Raw genomic sequence first — 14,691 nt, forward strand, 5'->3', positions numbered from 1 at the left:
AATGGGTTTGAACGTGGTGACCTAAAACTTTCATCCCTTGGCTTCTTTCCTCAGCATCTCCAGGCAAACACTGGCTCATTTGAAGCTTTTACCTTCAAGATTTCAAAGAAAGGAGCTGAGATGTAAGTAAGCAAAAGGTATATATTTCTTGAAATGTGTTTTCTTTAAGTTTGTCACTCAAAAGAAAAAAAAAGTGTGATCATTAATTTGATGGTGATACACAAGAAAAGGGTACTTTCTTCTGGGAGACAGGATACCATGGGGGTTGAGAGTGAAGGTTCTGGAGCCAAACTCCCTTGGTTCACATCCCAGTTTTGCCACTTGTTAGCTGTGTGGCTTTAAGGAGGTCATGTAACCTCTCTGTGTTTCAATTTCCATCCTTTGATAGCTTGGCTATCTGGATGGCAATGTGCCAAATGGCATATTTCAAACACTTTATTGATTTTAAGCATATAACATATGTAAAGTGAGTAAGTAATGCTTTCCCAGTCAGTATTCCCATCTGCCAGCTGCCATTAAACACTCCTTCTCGCTACAATAAGATCTACTGGAAAACCAGTGGCAGCTCACAGAATGGAAGAGAGGCAGGAGAGTCAAGTTTGGGAAAGGGGCAGAGTAAAGGACATCACGGAGGCGGGCAATGAGAGCCACACCCAGGTCACTCCCAGGACTGGTCTGGGTCTTGGAGTTTCTCTGCCACTGGGATGCATCTAACCTCCAAACATTTCCTCCTGTTCTGACTGCTCCCAAACTTCAGAGTTGTGGAATTGAGGATATTTGGCTGAGTTTCTGGCATGGCTCTTTCTGCCCTTCTTCCTTCATTGTATCAGGAGTGAGTAAAAGATATATCTGACCCTCTTGGTTTCCATAATGGGAGGTGGCAGTGGAAAGCAGTCACTGGATTCTGTCCTCCTATCAAGATTAGGTAAAATGGAGTATTCTACCAGTAAGAACATGTGGTGCTTCACAAATCTTACAAATCTCTGCTTTCAGGTAAGACTTTAAATTCTCAGTAGCTCCATGAGCCATAGTGTGGTGGTAATTGTTTAACAACTGGCTCTCTGGCCCTGATTTGTAACATCTGGACATTTCCAAGGGCAAACACTCCCACTGTGGCCAATTTCAGGCTACCCACATGACATCTGAACACAACTGAAAAGAGATTTTCAGGGCACCTGGGTGGCTCAGTCAGTTGAGCGACTGACTTTGGCTCAGGTCATGATCTCAGTCTGCGAGTTTGAGTCCCATTTGGGGCTCTGTGCTGACAGCTGGGAGCCTGGAGCTTGCTTCGGATTCTGTGTCTCCGCGTCTCTCTCTCTGCCCCTCCCCTGCTCACACTCTCTCTCTCAAAAATAAAATAAAAACATAAAAAAATTTTTAAAAAGATGTACAGTAATATATACTATTATATAATATTTCAGCCATACAGCTACAACAGATGTAAATAACCTCAAGTGCATAGAAAATAGTGAAATGTAGTAAAATAATTCATAAGTAATTAGTTTTTATTTATAAGTATTTATTTATGAGTATTCATTACCTTTGTTGTTAACATAATTTATAAGTTTATATGATTTTTTTGCTGTTTATTTTGTATTTATTTTGAGAGAGAGAGGGAGGGAGAGAGAGAATTCCAAGCAGGCTCTGCACTGTCTGTGCAGTGCCCAATTCTGGGCTTGAATCCACAGAGCATGAGATCATGACCTGAGCTGAAATCAAGAGCTGGATGCTCTTGGACTGAGCCAACCAGGCACCCCTATATGATTTAATTTTTAACAATAGCTGTATTTTAACAAATGGCTTGCAAAATTTTTCCAAATAATTTATGAGCCAGCACACCACTGCCTATGAGATGGATTAATAATCAAGAGAGAGATTTCTTATAGTGTACAATGCTTGGTGAGATGCCTAGGAGCTAGAAATTTTGCACAGTATATTTTTATACACTGGGAATCCTCAGCAACAGATTAATAATAGTATCTGACATTTATCTAGCAAAACACATTCTTATTCAACATCCTAATTTATTTTTTATCCTTACAACAAACCCAGGGAAAAGGTAAGCAAGGTATATTATAGGTGAGGGGACTGAGTCAGAGAAGTGAAGTAACCTCTGACAGGTGGAGTAGAAACTAGATTTGGGTCCTCGAGACTACCGGTTCACAGCTTTTTCCATACCATCCTGTTTCTTTGAACCCTTGCCATCCCTGGAGTAGCCATTTATTACAGGCAGACTATTAAATAATCTGGAATGTGTATGTCAAGACTTATTCCCTGAATTCAGCCCAGGGGGCTCTCCTGTATCTTCATAAATAAAAAATGAATTAAGTCGGAGGCCCATGAAATGGACAATGACAACATGTTGCATTACCAGCTTTGATGGCAAGACTCCAAGATGGCCCCTGATGATCCTTACCCCTGATGTTCATGTCCTTGGACTCCTTCACTGTAAGGCTCACCTGTGTGACTAATAGGACATTACAGAAGTGTTGATATATGACTTCTTAAGCTAGCCACAAAGAGCTAGCCTTGTTCTCTTGGGCCAGTTGCTATGGGAGAAGCCAGCACAGTGTTACAAGGACACACAAGCAGGCCTGTGGAGAAGTCCACATGGGAAAGAGCTGAGGCCTCTCACCAACAGCCAGCACTGTTCTGGTGATAAAAGCGAGCTACCTTGGAAGTGGATCCTCCAGTTCCAGACAAGCCTTCAGGTGACTGTGGCCTTGCCTGACATCTGACCCTAACCTCATAAGAAACTCCAGGTCAGGATCACCAAGCTAAGTGCTACCAAACTCTTAACTCACAGAAACTATGAGAGAGAACCAATGTTTCTGTTGTCTTAAGGCATTGAGTTTTGGGGTAATTTGTTACACAGCTCTGGATAAACTGGGTTTCTTTACAAGCTACACCATATAGACTATGGGTGATCTTAACCAAATACAGATAGGTGTTAGGGACTTAAACGAACATTTCAAGTAATTGTTTATTGTATTGTTTCTGCTTTCCACCAAGGAAATTCAATTTCAAGTCAACATTCTGTGAAGCTTTATACAATATAACTTTTGAAATGCGTTTTGTTGTTAATGCTTTTCTTTCCTTTTTTTTTTTTTTTTTTAAGAGTTTCAGGCTCTACCTACTGAGCCAGCCAGTTACTCCTTTTTTTTAATGTTTATAATGTTTGTTTATTTTGGGGAGAGGGCGGGGCGGGGGAGGGGGAGAGAGTTGGGGGTTAGGGAGAGAGGGAGAGGCAGAATCCCAAGCAGGCTCCAGGCTCTGAGCTGTCAGCACAGAGCCCAGCGCAGGGCTTGACTTCGGGAACCATGAGATTATGACCTAAGCAGAAGTCGGAGGCTTAACCGACTGAGCCACCCAGGTGCCCCTGTTATTAATGCTTTTCTAAGTGGCCTGTTGTTGTCCATAGAAAAGAGCACTCTGGACTGAGTACGTGTGCGACTCTGAAGAGCAAGGCAGGTTGAACTGGAATTCACTCAGGCACCATGAAGTCATCTCACAGAAGGAAGTCATCTAATAGCCCTTTAGACCCCACCTTCACTGCTACCTTTCTGGGCCATGGCATGTTTTCCCTCTGGGAAAACCAGGACAGGGGAAAATATCCAGAAATCAATTAATTAGGAAGGGAGGGGACTAGGAATCCATTGGATGATGGGGGTGGAAATCTTAAAATCATTTGCAAAACACCAGCCCCAACACCCCTTGGAGACTGAGCCGTGACCTCTTCTCCTGGCGTCCCCGCCCGCTAAATTCGCTCCTAGAAAAATCCGCTCACTTCCCCAAGAGCGCAGGAGAGGATCTCAGCGAAGCGGGAGGCTCTCGTGCCTGCTGGGAGAGGCGGAGCTGGGATTAACCAGCTCCTTGGCGCTTTTCCTCCGAACTGGGGGAGGCCGAGCACGGACCGAGAAGTAGGCGCCCAACGCCGGGCGCCCGTAAGGGGGCGGAGGAGACTCGGAGGTGGGAGAACGGGTGGCAAGCCTGGTCCGCCAGCTGCTATCCGCGCCTAGCGCGCACAACCACCGAGCGCCGGCGCCTCAAGCATGGAGTGGGAGCTCAACTTTCTGCTCTACCTGGCGCTCTTTTTCTTCCTGCTCTTCTTACTTTTCCTCTTGCTCTTCGTGGTCATCAAGCAGCTGAAGAACTCTGTGGCCAGCACGGCTGGGGCGCTCCAGCCCGGGCGTCTCTCACTGCACCGGGAGCCTTGGGGCTTCTCCCGAGAGCAAGCGGTGTGACCCGTAAGGCGCGGGCACCAGCGGGAGGGCACGGAGCTGCGCGGGCGCCAGGCTGGGTCTTCGCCTCGACTCTCTGTCCGCGTGGCCACCCAGGTTCCAGTGCTAGGCTCCGTGGTAGCGCTGGCAGGTTCGTTCAGAGGTGGAAGGGGCCTGCGGAGGGGCGAGTTTCTCGGCCCCTCGGGGAGGCTCTGGGCTTGAAGCACGCTCTGTTGCCAGGCACGGTGGGTGTATGGGGTCTGGGCTAGCGCTGTGCTCTTAGGAATGGACCCTCAGCTTTTCCGGGGGGGGGGGGGGGGGGCGGAGAGGGAGAAAGAGAGACGTTCAGCCTTTGGAGCCGGAATGGCTTTGGGCACCTGCAAGCTCTTCTTCCCAGTCCCACTGCATTTTAGCTTGTTCCCAGAGGATGGCAAGCTAAATCATTCGGATAATTCAGCCCAACCTTCCATACCAAATTTGATTCCAAAAATCGAATGTCAACCTAAATGTCCAAATTATTTAGAGTATGGGCTTTGGGACAGGGAGCCCTGGGAAACAGTGCACACTTGAAGTATGCCGAATACTGCTTTAAATATCTTTGCCCTTTGGTAGAGGCTAACTGAGGTTCGTCTGGCAGCGGCCTATCTTCACCTAAATCCTTACTCCTCTCCTAGCCACCGACCCGGTTGATGGCTACAGAGTTGCCACACCGGGTGGGTTTAGAATCTGGAACAGCGGGACGGCGAGACTTAGAAGTCATTTGAGAGGTGCCTTGGGGTTGCTCTGGAGGGCCGGTGAAAAGAGGTACTGTTTACACGTTTTAGGGCAATAGGAAAAAGAGGACCGGAGGAGCAAGGATGTCTTTTCAGAATACATGACTAGACCATTTGCGAGAAGATTGACCGGCAGCAATAAACTTCTCATTAATGTGCCCTAAGCACCCTCCAGGCAATGTCAGTTTGGGGAAATAAGAGTTTCATCTTCCAGATGCTTTTTGTTCGATTTTTGCTGTCTCGAGTTCTGGAGTCAAGCTGCCGCCCTGGGTTGGTGCCTTGAAGGCGGCAACTGCAGGTCCGGTTGGTAATGGGAAACCCTTCACAGAGGGGACCTGAACAACCCGAGATGGACGTCTTCTGCCAATGGTAAGAGGGCACCGCCCCGGATGACACTTTGTCCCTGGTTACAGCTAAACTTCTGAAGACTCAGGGCCTGAAAAAGTGAGAGGTTAAGATGGAGGAAATGGGAGCAATGAAAGAACTCTCTCCCACTTAGAACTGATGAACTTCTATTAGAACTGAGGAGCCAAACTGATTCCTAACTCAGGGCAAGAATCAGTGTCTATGTAGAGGAGCGTAGAAATTAGAATGGGATGTGAGGAGTGTTTGCAATTTTAATAAACATTCTACTCTTTTGGAAAACAGTGCAGGGGGTCTAGGAGTTGAAATATGTAATGGAGGTAGCTTTTGTCTTCAGTAAGGGTTAGGATTAGTCACATTAAGGTGGGATAAGCTGTCCATGTCATGACTGAATTTTGAAAATATTTATTAATTTGAGGTAAAATGACCATGTAGAGAGGATAAAAACAACAAAATACTAAGTTTTGCCTAAGTTGATAATATGAAAGTGAAGCAGAAGACAATTACTTTGTTAATTCAAGGTAAGGAAAAATAGTCTCATGTAGGTAAACATAATTATGGGGAAATTTTTTTTTTTATTTGGCTGAGACATTCAGATACTTTCCCATATTTCTATTTCACTTTGCTTGAATAGAGCTGTTGTTAATGAAGTATAGGTGTGTGTATGTATGTGTATATATACGCATATATTTCTCTCTACATATAAATATGTATAATTCTATCTGTCTATCCATCCTTCTCTTTATCAGAGCTATAGTATGACTTCATTTGAATTTCCAGTTTGAATCCCAGAATCAACTGCAGTGACTCTATCTTGTATTTTAAACAATAGGTCTCTAATTGGTTGACACTTCCATAGTGGCATTTAACTATAGGGTTATATGGTTAATATGGACACTGAAGATGAGTGTAGGAGTAGTTAATTAGCAATTATACTTGTTTACAAGGATGGAAAACAATCGCTTCGTACTTTATTAATAACTGGACTGAAAATTATTTTAACCACCTCCTTGACTTCTTGATTTTGTAATCCTTTAATCTTCCTGCAGTGCCACTGGTGTCCAGGGGTGTAAACGAGCCCTGACTCTTCTAGAGAGGAGACTCTGGAGAACTGAGGGTGAGTAGTGTGCTGCCATCCCAGGATTAATCTGGGTTGTGGTTCTACTGACTTTGTTTGAAAGGACATGAAAGGAATGGTTACTTTTCTATCTTGTGCCCAGTGCCATTTTATACCCTCCTTGTAATCTATTAATTACTAAGTTGCCATTTTAATAGGCAAAAAAAAAAAAAAAAAAAAGAACAAAAACCAAAAAACTATTTATTCCTGTTACTCCATCACTGCCTGCCTGGAATGTGGCCCTAAACTCTGGGAATTAAGCTTCTTCACATTTGCTCCCAGAACTTGCAGCTGGTGTTCTCCTGCCTCACTCCTGCTTGGTTAGGCACTCTGCTTTTGAAACTTTGACACCTGTACTTGAACTGCCTTTTTCTATTCATTTATTCAATCATCATTTTTCCAAAACTCAACAAAGACTGACCTCCCAAATTAGAACTACTTCTGAACTCACTTTTTTTTCTATCTGTATGTATTCTTGATCTAATGCTCTAACACCCACAATGCTCTAGTTTCCCAGTTTGTACATGTTGGCTGCTCCATCCGCTGACCACATTCTGATCCTATCATTATCCCAAATTGATTTTCAAAGATGCTATGCATGTGGGTTAAACACTAAAACATTTGAAAAATAAGGAACGTTTAAAATAACGGCTCATTATTCAAATGTAACTTGATTATAGAAGATTCTTATGTTCTATTTCAAATAGAAGGTATTTAGTGACTCTTCAGCCATGTTAGAAGCTGAGTTGAATTTCTTACATTATAAGGAAATGAGCCATAATTCAGTTATTATGAAATGTTAGTATTTTATGTCAGGTGTTCTTATTTCATTGCTGTGTCTAAATTTCAGTTGTTTAAAATGACTTCGAATTTTATTAGGGTAAATAATCTTGATTGTTTCACTGATTTCCAAACCTGTCAATGCAGTGAATCAGCAGTTCCACTTGGAAAGATAACCATTTTAAGTTGAATGAGAATGACATCACACTCACACCTGCAAAATCTAAAATGTCTAATATAAAGTAGACTCCTATATCTGAACTTCAATTTTAGGGCACAGCTGTACATGCAGGACTGATGCCATCTGGTGCAGTTCCACAGAATAAGAGAGAAAATTTACCCAGAGTGTGCCATGCACTGGCTTTTCTGGGAATGACAGGTTGCCAGGATTTGTTTTTGGTTCACTTGCAGGGGTGGAAACTTGGAACTAGGTGAGTTGTTTTACATGCAACATCCCCATTTATAGCTTGACATTTCATATTTCCAATTTTGTTTACAGTTTCAAAATAAGTGCAAAAGAGCTAATTTTTTTTAATGGCCCCAAATTTAAACATTGTATATAGTTAACCATTTAGGATAGTGGTAAATATTTACTTCTTCTAACTCATACCTGCTAATCTAGGGATGTTTAGAATACTAATGGTGCTAGTGCAATACATAGAAAGTATTTACAGAGTACTATACTTTGGTTTTAATTTTTATAACTACTCTGGGGCAGGTGTACTTATTATAGCTAAAACCACAATTAAAATTCTGGGATCATTAGGAAATCACTGTCAGGCGTCTGTGTCACTTACAAGAGGAAGTTAAAAATGGAGTTGCAGATCCTTGCAGTTGATTTTTGTTATTTGTTTGTTTTTTGTTTGTTTTCGTTTTGTTTTGTTTTGAATCAGTGAAATGAATTATCAACTCTACATTTCTTACTTTGTCCACACAAAATGAAGTTACAGATTAAATAATAATGTGGTTAATTATCTGAGTAGTTAGCATCTTACCACATAAGAATTTGGGTGATCAGAAGGGCCGACCTATGTTTAGAACAGTAGTTAGAATATAGTAGGCATTCAGAAAAAACGTCCTGATGAATTCAGCTAAAAATCCTCTTGTTTTCCTTAACAGCAGCTATTTTATGTAATAAGCCTAATAATTTTCTTCCACTGTTGTGCTGTGTAGATGTGGATGGGTTGAAGTTAAAATTAAAAAAAAAAAAAAATTAGTGTTTGTTTATTTCTGAGAGAGACAGAGCTAGAGCACAAGTGGGCAAGCGGCAGAGAGAGAATCGAAAGCAGGCTCCGTGCCGTCAGTGCAACACACAATGCAGGGTTGGAACCAATGAACCGTGAGATCATGACCTGAGCCAAAGTCGGATACTCAACCCACTGAGCCACCCAAGTGCCCCTGAAGTTAAAATTTTTATACTTAACTTGATTTTTTTTATGACTCTCTGAAGTTACTTGAACTTTATTGAATATATATATGGATTCTTCTGACAAGTTTTTTTTTTTTTAATTAAAAAAAAGGGAAGGGGCAGAGAGAGAGAGGGAGACATAGAATCTGAAGCAGGCTCCAGGCTCTGAGCTGTCAGCACAGAGCCTGACGCGGGGCTCGAACTCACAAACCCAGATCATGACCCGAGCCGAAGTCGGATGTTTAACCGACTGAGCCACCAAAGCACCCCTTGGTTTTTTTGGTTTTGTTTTTTTGTTTTTTTACATTAAGATGGAAATTTTGCTTTCCTATTGGGAACCAAGATGGATTGCTCTCTCGGTAATACAGTAGGAAGTTATTGGACTTAAGGGTAGCTTAAACAAAGTAGGGATTTTGTTTCGTTCTCATGTGACAAGGAGGTCGGGGGTAAACTATTGCTGGTGTTGGTTCAGCAGCTCACAGATGTCAGGGCCAAGGTGGCCCCTGAGGTTCCCTTGGCTTTTCCCATAGGTCCCAAGATGGTTGCTGCAGCCCCCCCCACAAGAAGATGAAGGAAGCTGAAAGAGGAAATGAGGCACACCATTTTGAGTCGGCTTCCTTTTAAAGAGCTTTCTCAGCAGCCCAGCAACTTTTACTTACATCTCATTGGCCAGACTGTGTTATATCTGCAAGGTTGCATGAGAAATGTAGTTTTTGTAGCTGGACATAAAACAGCCTTCAACAAAAAATCTGAGGAAATCTAAGGAAAACGATGATTGTGGATCTTTGGGGAACAGAGTAGCAGTCTGTGCTCTGGCTACAAAATACGGTTGTAAAGGAGCATAACGTTTGAAACAGATCAACACTGCAACTCCTTCACAACTAACAATACTCCAGGCAACACTGCTCTGCTCAGACAGTAAGCAGAGTGAAGACATGCTAGCTTTTTTCATGAAACACCTGCCAGGACTGGCTTTTGCAATCAGCTACTGGCTTGCCCCACATCAGGATTTTCTAGAGGAGGACCCTGGGAACCTGTACGCTTCCTCAGTGGACATAATCTATGGAGGTTTGGAATGGGATAAAGAATATTCTACCTTGCTGCTTTCCCATCTGCTTCACGTATTCTAATTTTCCTTACAGATTTTTGGTGGAGTCTAGTTTTTGTTTGATCCCCTAAAAGGATCATCCCTTTCATATATAGGAGAAGGTAATCTATGTAAAGAAAGGCTACTTTACTCCCTTCTGTGACTCCACCACCAACCTAGGAATATCCTGGGAGAAGACTTGCTTCTCAAAGCTGCTTCCGTAATCAGCCTACATCCTGCCTAAGCAAAGGGAGAAGAAACACTTCCCACATCCAAGGCTGTCCAAAAGAACTTTCTGTGGTGACAGAAATGTTCTATATTTGCACTGTCCGTTATGGTAGCCATTAGCCATGTGTAACTAGTGAACACTCGAAATGTGGCTAGTGTGACTGAGGAAGTAAATTTTAATTTTATTTAATTTTAAATAATTAAAATGTAAATAGCCATATGTGACTAGTGGCTATTGTATTGTACAGCTCCAGTATTCAACCTTCTTTTTCCTGTGTTTCACCAACCACCTGGGAGGGGTTTGGGCCAGTCATGTGTTTGGTGTTTCATGGTCTTCACTGTTCCACCTTGCCATTGAACTTGTCTCCCAGAGAAAAGGAAAAATGGTATCTTGGAACTAAATTCCAGATCTTAACTTGATATCTGCACATTGCACATATTTCTGTATAAATGCAGTGATCTCTTGGGAATAGGTCCTGTGATTGATTTTTGTGATAATTGGTGATGGAAAAATGGTGGTGATGGTCCATTTAGCATTCCTGGTGAACATTATGTGTTCCTAGTGAGGGTGAGTCAGCGGGAATTATTTTGTTCTGTTATGCTTAATTCTGTTTTACTTTATTTTTGTAGTATCGTGGCTGCTAAATGATTATGCCATGTATGTTTTTCAAACTACTTAGTGGTTTATATTTTTAAAAAGGCTGTGGAATAAAAAAAATAATTATATGTAACTCAGCTTTTTGTGTGTGTGAATTATTATTACGCATAATTTTTAAAGAGTTAATTAGGGTGAGATTAATGGATAGAAGGAAGTATTTATTTTTATATCAGATTTCCTTTTTAGTGGGCATGTCTGTATGCCAATTAATGTTGTCCTTTTGAAATATTAAATAATATTTTAATTGTATTTGGAGTTTGGATAAAATACGAGGGTGGTGATGGTATTGGGGTAGTTTTTTCCTCAAGTATCTGGTTCTTCTATACTGAGAATCACTTAGATTTTGTTTCTCTATTGTGCCTTCTTTGGGGTTATTTCTTTTTTTATTACTGAGTTATAGAAATGCTTGTTATTTCTAGACACTATTGAATTATGAGATGTATGCTTTACAGCAGTTTTCTCCTAGTTTGTGGCTAGCCTATTCATTTTTGTAGCAATGTCTTTAAAAGAGGTATTTTTAATTTTGAAGTTAGATTTAGCCACTTTTTCCTTTTATCTTTTTTTATTTTCTCTGTCTTCTCTAAGAGACTTTTGCCTGTCTTTAGGTCACAAAAATATTGTCTTGTACTTTTTTTTCTAGCTTAGAAACTCTATAGTTTTAACTTTTAGGATGTCTATTATCCATCTCAAATTAATTTTTGTATACAGTATGAAGTAAGGATTAAGGTTCTTTTTAGGAGTGCCTGGGTGGCTCAGTCGGTTAAGCATCTGACTTCGGCTCAGGTCATGATCTCGGGGTCCGTGAGTTCGAGCCCCACGTCGGGCTCTGTGCTGACAGCTCAGAGCCTGGAGCCTGTTTCGGATTCTGTGTCTCCCTCTCTCTGGCCCTCCCCCGTTCATGCTCTGTCTCTCCCTGTCTCAAAAATAAATAAACGTTAGGGGCGCCTGGGTGGCTCAGTCAGTTAAGCCTCCGACTTCGGCTCAGGTCATCATCTCACTGTCCGTGAGTTCGAGCCCCGTGTGGGGCTCTGTGCTGACAGCTCAGAGCCTGGAGCCCGTTTCAGATTCTGTGTCTCCCTCTCTCTCTGCCCCTCCCCTGTTCATGCTCTGTCTCTGTCTCAAAAATAAATAAACATTAAAAAAAATTAAAAAAAAAAAAAGGTTCTTCCCCCCCGCCGCTGTATGTATACACAGTTTTTCTACACATTTATTGAAGAGATTTTTCCCTCCCCATTGGATTGCTTGGGCATCCTCATCAAAAACAAAATGACCATATAAGTGTGGGAGTATTGCTGGGCTCTGTAAGGCCATTCTTATGCTAATAAAACACTGTCCTGATTACTGTAGTTTTATAGTAAGTCTTGGTATTCACTACAAAACGTTATTGAAACTGAACTCATAATAAACTACTAAAGTCTGGATCTACACACAGTAAAGGAGCTTCAGTAATTTTAGTTGAAAATAGTCAAATTCAATAAGAGAACCCCACCCCAATACCGTGCTTTTTTTATTCTCAATCCTAGTTCCACCCACAATCTGAATCTAGGTTTGGGGTAGCACTTGGTGAAAAGGGATGTCCTTGTGTTTCTACATATCTGGATAATTAAGAAATAAGCTTTTTCTTCCTGTTATTACAGTTGAGACCAAACTAGTTTATAAAAGGGGCTTTTTGCTAGAAAGCTAAAAAACACAGCACAGAAGCTCAAGTGTTGCTAAAGTCCCATCTTTGTTACCAACCTTGTATTAGCCACAGATTGAACTGCCTGGCTCAAGTAAGTATTAGGCCATCCATTTTGATGTTTTCCTCTCCCTCAGTGGTATCTGACATTTGACCGTCTTATATCTTATGATGCTTTTTAGAAATTTAGCTGGGATGGTTTGATTGGCACCAAATCATGTCTCATGTCCCATTTTTACTTGCGTGCAGTTTTCCAGACATACTACTTTTTGTTCTTTACACATCTCACCTTGGAACTCACTGCAGAGTCTCAACCCATTAGAAGCAAAGTGAATGGTTCCCTCCATCTCCAATTGTGTAATCCCACTCCCCTCTTTGGAGCTAACTGTCGTTAACAGTTTGAGGTATATCTTTTGAAACGATTTTCTGTGTATTCGCCATGCATCGTTATCCAGTCACATTTATGCACATTTGCGTGCAGATACACAAAAGGTGTATATATACACGTGTATATATATATACACGTGTATATATATATATACACGTGTATATATATATATATATATATATATATATGTATACGTGTATATATATATACACGCGTATATATATATGACATCAGACCATGGATACCTTGCAATTTGCTTTCTTCTCTAATACGTTGTGGCAGGCTGTATTTTCAAAAAGATGGTCACCATTGTGTCTCCCATTTCACATGCTCTTACAATGTGATTTGACATTGAGAGGGAGAGTCTAGATCCCCTCTCCTTGAATTTGAGCAGGCTTGTGACAACAGAAAGTGGCAGAAATGATACTGTCTGACTCATGAAGCTAGGTCAGGAAAGCAATGCAGTTTCTCCATTGTTTGATGGAATACCTACTTTTGAAGCCCTGAGTTACCATGTAAGATAGGATTACCCGGCAGCCATCATCATTCTATCAAGAAGCCTCAGCAGAGAGGCCCCATGTAGATGTTCTAGTCAAGGGCCCCTGCTGGTGAATAACTCCCAGGTGTTAAGTCCTCCCAGCTGTGGCTCCAGACTTGATGGAATAGAAATCAGCCAGTTTCACTGTGCCTGGTCTGAATCCTAGTTGTTTTAAGTCACTAAGCTTGGGAGATTCGTTCTAGCAGTAGGAACTGGAACATATGTTTTAAAATTTTTAATAAAAATAGAATCATCCTTATTGTTTTAAATTATACAGAATCTGCAGCAATTTATTTAACAGATGTATAGTATTGATGAACATTAAGTTTGTTGCAAATTTTTCTAAGATTGTACTCACAGAATTATGATTTCTGGGTCAATTGGTTTAGAAATTTCAAGTCAGTAGATATGGACAGTCTCCATCCTAAATGACAGTGCCAGAATATATCTATCCACTTCTCCACAGTATGTGACATTATGGGGCTTTAAAAAAGTTGCCACTATAGTGAACAAAAAACAATAAAACCTTATAGGTTTGATTTGAAAAATTATAAGGGAGTTTGTTCCTCTTGTTTTATGTTTATTGGCCACTTTAATTTCCTCTTCTCTATGTGCCTATTCATATCCTTTACCCATTTTTAAAATAGGTTGTTTATCCTTTTATATGTAATTTATGTATAATACAGATATATAATGACTATATACATAATGCATCTGATGGCTGTATATATAAAATCACCAACTACATGCATATAGTTATTAATCATTTGTCAGTTGAAAGTTGAAACTACTTTCTCCTGGTGAGTTGTATGTGTTTTAACTTTTTTTTTTATTTCATCTTACTGAAGTTTAAAATTATATATACATACTGTTTAATGTCCATAACTAATACTATGATAGAACAATTGTCTCTCTCATTTGATCTTCATTTTTCAAAAATTTCTTGGCTATTGTTATGGGGGGGGTGTGTTTGTGTGTGTGTTTCACATAAGAAGTTAAGAATCAAACTTATTAAACTGTTCTATGTATTGTAATACTATTTTTTCAGTGATTTTCTTGGATTCTCTAGGCGGTCAATCATATTATGTAAATGATGAGTCTTGTTGCTTTATAATCTGCATTTATGCAGTTTATTTCATTTCTTTTCATATAATAATGACCAGGACAGCTGGTACGTTGTTGAATATTACTGGTGATAATGGGCATTCTTGTCTTTTATCTTATTACTAATTTAAATAATTATACTTCTAATGTTTAACCTTTATTATATTTGCTGAAGTTTCGTATATTTTTCTCTTCATTTTTTAATGTGAATGATTGTTGTTTTCTCTTCTGACCTGTTTTCTTTTTCTCAACAGTTTTTGGAGCAGTTTTCCAAATCCAGAAGCATATAGATAAATAATTTTAAATGTCTGCATAATAATTTCATTGAATATACATACTAGAATCTACT

At 40.6% G+C, this 14,691-nt stretch overlaps 1 protein-coding gene across 5 annotated transcripts in view; it reads left to right on the forward strand.

Moving 5' to 3' along the window:
* SMIM43 (small integral membrane protein 43) overlaps positions 1 to 10,669 on the forward strand; it is a 44,514-nt gene extending 33,845 nt beyond the window's left edge. For 3 of the 5 annotated variants that reach the window (XR_008421702.1, XR_008421701.1, XR_008421700.1), the window contains 3 exons: positions 55 to 122; positions 6,406 to 6,473; positions 9,158 to 10,669. Coding sequence is in view for 1 of the 5 variants with exons in the window: in XM_053901281.1 (XP_053757256.1) it covers positions 4,053 to 4,244 (192 nt within the window). In the remaining 4 variants the exon portion in view is untranslated. Of the gene's footprint in view, positions 1 to 54; positions 123 to 3,587; positions 5,363 to 6,405; positions 6,474 to 9,157 lie in introns of those variants that run through there. The other 2 variants (XM_053901281.1, XR_008421699.1) reach the window with 2 other exon arrangements.
* The last annotated feature ends 4,022 nt before the right edge of the window (positions 10,670 to 14,691 follow it).

The sequence above is a fragment of the Panthera pardus genome, unplaced genomic scaffold (assembly GCF_024362965.1).
Source record: "Panthera pardus isolate Hobbes unplaced genomic scaffold, ASM2436296v1 HiC_scaffold_13, whole genome shotgun sequence".
NCBI classification, from domain to species: domain Eukaryota; kingdom Metazoa; phylum Chordata; class Mammalia; order Carnivora; family Felidae; genus Panthera; species Panthera pardus.